This window comes from Thalassophryne amazonica, chromosome 1, assembly GCF_902500255.1.
Source record: "Thalassophryne amazonica chromosome 1, fThaAma1.1, whole genome shotgun sequence".
In the NCBI taxonomy this organism is placed as follows: domain Eukaryota; kingdom Metazoa; phylum Chordata; class Actinopteri; order Batrachoidiformes; family Batrachoididae; genus Thalassophryne; species Thalassophryne amazonica.
The window spans coordinates 120,843,082-120,847,140 of NC_047103.1; the positions used below are offsets into that span (position 1 = coordinate 120,843,082).

Here is a 4,059-nt window from a genome sequence, read left to right on the forward strand (position 1 = left end):
TGCCCATAGGATCGTCACCGAAAGCCGTCTGAATAATCAGAATGGTTTCCACCTGGCTGTCGCCCAGTTTCTAGCAAAATTTGATGCAGTTGCACTGCTCCAGTTGTTCCGTCTTTTCCTTGGAATGAAAAAACGCTGAGCGCACGACACACACCTCACACAAAGGCTGCTTACCAAGAAATGACGCAATCGACAGGCGAAGGTTCAAGATTAGCTCATGCAAGCACACATGATTCAAATCCATCAGGTTTTTGAAAAAAATAAAAAGGTCGGATACTTTTCTAACAGACCTCGTACGTTCAAAAACCACACGTTGGAACTCGTGTTCCAGAAGCAAAGCGTAAACAGAAGCTTTTTTTTTCTAATTTAATTACATTTCTTATTTTTTACAAAACTCTCAATGGGAGACATCAAAGTTAAAAAAAAAACATACAAGACAGGTCTGTGGTGTTTGCACAGCACAGTGCGAGAGGTTGGATGCTTGTAGCTCTTCAGCAGCGGGATATCCTCCGACGGCTGACCAGAATATCAAACAGGTTTGATTTCATCTGACCATACGATTGCCAATCAGGAGGTGGTCGTGAGATATAAATGCAGCTCATTACTCCATGTATACTAAACGATGCAGGACACGCGATTAACCTGAAACTCAGTGCGATCCAAAAAATTCTCACATGAATGAAAAATCAGCTGAAAAAGGGTCAAAACTCGCACAGTGTAAGCCCAGCTTAAGTACTGATGTCTGGCACCAGTAGATCATGGCAGTGTTCTATTTATATTTGACACCGGTTATATCAGACAGTTATCTAATTACAACTTGGCTTTTTTTTTTTTTAAATGCCTGTTTTTACAAATAAAAAAATGGAATATTTTACAAAAGCACATTTATCTGTAAACACCAACCCACAACACACCTACAATTAACGTGTTGGTTTACATAATGAAGACTCAACCAAATCAGGGTTAGCGGAGGCACATTTACCCAGAATCCTTTGCGATCTGTCTGTTTGTTACAAACTTCAGAATAGTGCATTATTCAACATTTAAAAGATATATGTTATATTTTAACTTTGTACAAATGACAGAATTGACATTAATGGAGTATTCTATCAGTATTCATTTTATTTATACACCGAACCATAACTCAGCATTGCTTTATTTTCCCAAGACCTCCGCCTGACCGGCAGCATTGTGATTGAGTAGAGAGTTGCGCTTTGTGGCTCATCTCAGCTTGCGTCTGTGCTGGAAGCCATGTAGTAAACAGGAGCTTCCAGCAGCGGGCAAGATGTTCAATGACAGAAGTGCTGGCTCATTGTTTGGGCCGTTGTCGCTTTTGATGCTACCAGAAGCGACTGTGGTGTTAAACTCAAAATACTGAAATTTATCGGTTATGTGTAACTACCGCTACGTTTTTGGGTGGTTTATCGTTTTATCTTTATGAAAGATAACTTTTCAGTTATCTGATTATCTGTTATCAAAGTTAATTTTTTGGTTATCTGTGCCCACCACTGACTAAATGGCAAAAGTCAGCTCTCCACAGTTTATCTGTGATCAAAGTTATATGCATACACGCATGAATGCACAGCTTTTTGTCATTCCTGCATTTTGCTGCAAGCAGGTGCTTTTACTTTGACACACAATGGAAAACGGTGGGGGAAGACATCAAATGCAGTACACTTGTCACTCATGGTAACAGCAATATGACATTTAAATAAACTAACTAAACCAACTGAACTACAAAAATACAATAAATTGTTAGTCTAACAACACTGTTAGAGTAACAATGTCCACAATAACAACATTTAAACCTCAAAACCCTTACTGGTTAGCTAATATCACTAATTTCACCAAAAAAATATTAGTCCTATTGACTTTCCATTTTTGTAGTGTTCATCCTTGACCCAAAATACATAAGCATACCAAACTGCAAATGTGAGCTCTCCCCAGTTCCTCTGTGATCAAAGCCATACACACATGCAGGCATACACACACATAGAGGTCAATTGGTTAATATAGATGGTTTATAATTAATATAACCACAAAAATATAACACTGTCTCACAAAACAGATCTTCCAGTGTACCCATGACCATAAATTTCTTGTATTGTTATTTTAACCAATCAATCAGTCATAAAGTGAGTCCTAAGGTAATGCAGTATGTTACATCTGAACTGTTTGTAGTTAGTACCTTTACATCAATGCCTGCCTCATCTGCATGATAGTAGTATGGTACCAACACCACATGGTGTGTTTTCTGTTTATGTTCTCTTTGGCGCTATACTGATTGTGCCCACAGGAAAAAGCACATGGTTTCCAAACAAAATCTTGGCAGATATAATTATATTTTGGAAAGAAAACATACATATCTGTAACATATGTAAAAACAGACTGAACACATTTAAGACACAAATGTCCCAAGCACAGCTCCACACCATCAATAGGACTGTCATGTATATGTGATTCCATTTGGACTTAATTTTGTTGTCACCCTTTGTGTCTTGTTTTAAATCACAGAGAAGACGAGAAGAAGGGGAGTGAAGAGATCATTCAGTTGACTCCACAACAAGCTGCCAAAGTCCATTTTTTCATCTCAAAGAACAAAGTCAAGCTGTAATTTAATTGACATTTGATTTGCATCCTGGTTCTTTGTGACTGAACTCATTCCTCCTCGCTGGATCCTGTTCGGTCCAGTCAGGCTCCTCTCCATTCCAGCAAGCCAAACTATCTCTTGTCATATCCAGCCAATCCCAGTGTGACCACTCTGCCGTCTCCATGGAGCGTGTTCAACATATGACCAAGTCCGCCATCCGCCGGGCATCTCAGATCGAAGTCACTCCACAAGCTAAGAGGAACCTGCAGGAGCTCTTCGTCAACTTCACGCTCATTCTCATCTGTCTGTTGCTCATATACATCATCGTCCTGCTGAGCAGCTGAATGAGCAGGCCTCACCCATGGCTATTTGAGATTGGGCATTTTGGGCAAATGAGTGCACATACAGTGACTAGTGACGTGACCACATGTCAAGTCAATCAGCATCATCAAAGTTTGACTTATTGTACATCATAAATGCAAAAGCTTTGCAGCACTGGAATGTACACCGTTGCCAAGGTCCAAAATGCCTTATTTCCAAATGCTTCAAAATCTGTTACATTTGAAGAATCCACTCAAAAATTACATTTTTTTGAGGACAGGCTCAGGTTTTTTTTAACTGGGTTTCATGAAAATTGTTTAATCAGTAAAATACTTCTCTGAACTTACAAAAAAATGTGACACATTATGTGTGTCCATCACAAAATCATGTTCTTATGAAGTCAGGGTCAAACATTTCAGCAAAATGACTGAAACTTCATTTGTTGTCAACAATACAATGAATAAATGTGGGCAAAAACATCTTTGCTTGGGGAGGATGCAAAACTTAACATGATAAAGAAATCTTTGGAAGTAAGGCTAAGCTATAAAATATAATAACGTACGATCTGGTCCTTGGTTCTGGGAAGAATTGAGTATATTTTGATGGTGATTGGCATCTGCCTTAAAATTTCCTCTTCTCTCACTAACACACTTCTCACACTTTCTTTATTTGAGTATGCCTAATGAAATCACAAATATTTGCAGATATCCTACTGAAAACACAAGTGTGAACATTGTTCTGTGTCAGACGGTGGAATTTAATGCCAGGATACAAGCACGAACTTCATTAATTATAAAGAGTCACTCTGCATGGCGTGATTGCACATTTCTCTGATTGTGTTCATTTACAGTCAGTTTGATCTTCACTGACTTGATCCGGTTTAACTGTAGCAGAAATTGGTTTTCTCCTCACCATGGCAACAAGGTGCAGAAAACAATTGTCAGGTTCCTTTCACAGCTCAACAAATAATCCAACACCTAGTATATCTTTACCTCCTTTAGACATCAGCCCAGCAAGAAAACAAAACCGCACTCCACTCAGTATCACTGTTTTTACATTCAACATTATACATTATTAGGATAATAATGTTGATAATCATGTTTCATATATTTTCTGCCCATGTATGTTTGGAAGACTGTAGCACGTTT

At 38.6% G+C, this 4,059-nt stretch overlaps 1 protein-coding gene across 1 annotated transcript; it reads left to right on the forward strand.

Annotated features, from left to right (window-relative positions):
- The first annotated feature begins 2,480 nt into the window (after nucleotides 1-2,480).
- Nucleotides 2,481-3,625, forward strand: LOC117513675 (cardiac phospholamban-like). The gene has a single exon (XM_034173916.1). It carries the CDS (start codon nucleotides 2,773-2,775, stop codon nucleotides 2,932-2,934), a length of 162 nt encoding a protein of 53 aa, XP_034029807.1. The 5' UTR covers nucleotides 2,481-2,772; the 3' UTR covers nucleotides 2,935-3,625.
- The last annotated feature ends 434 nt before the right edge of the window (nucleotides 3,626-4,059 follow it).

Coding starts and splice junctions, on each gene's coding strand:
- LOC117513675 (XM_034173916.1), top strand. CDS start 2,773: ATGGAGCGTGTTCAACATATGACCAAGTCCGCCATCCGCCGGGCATCT.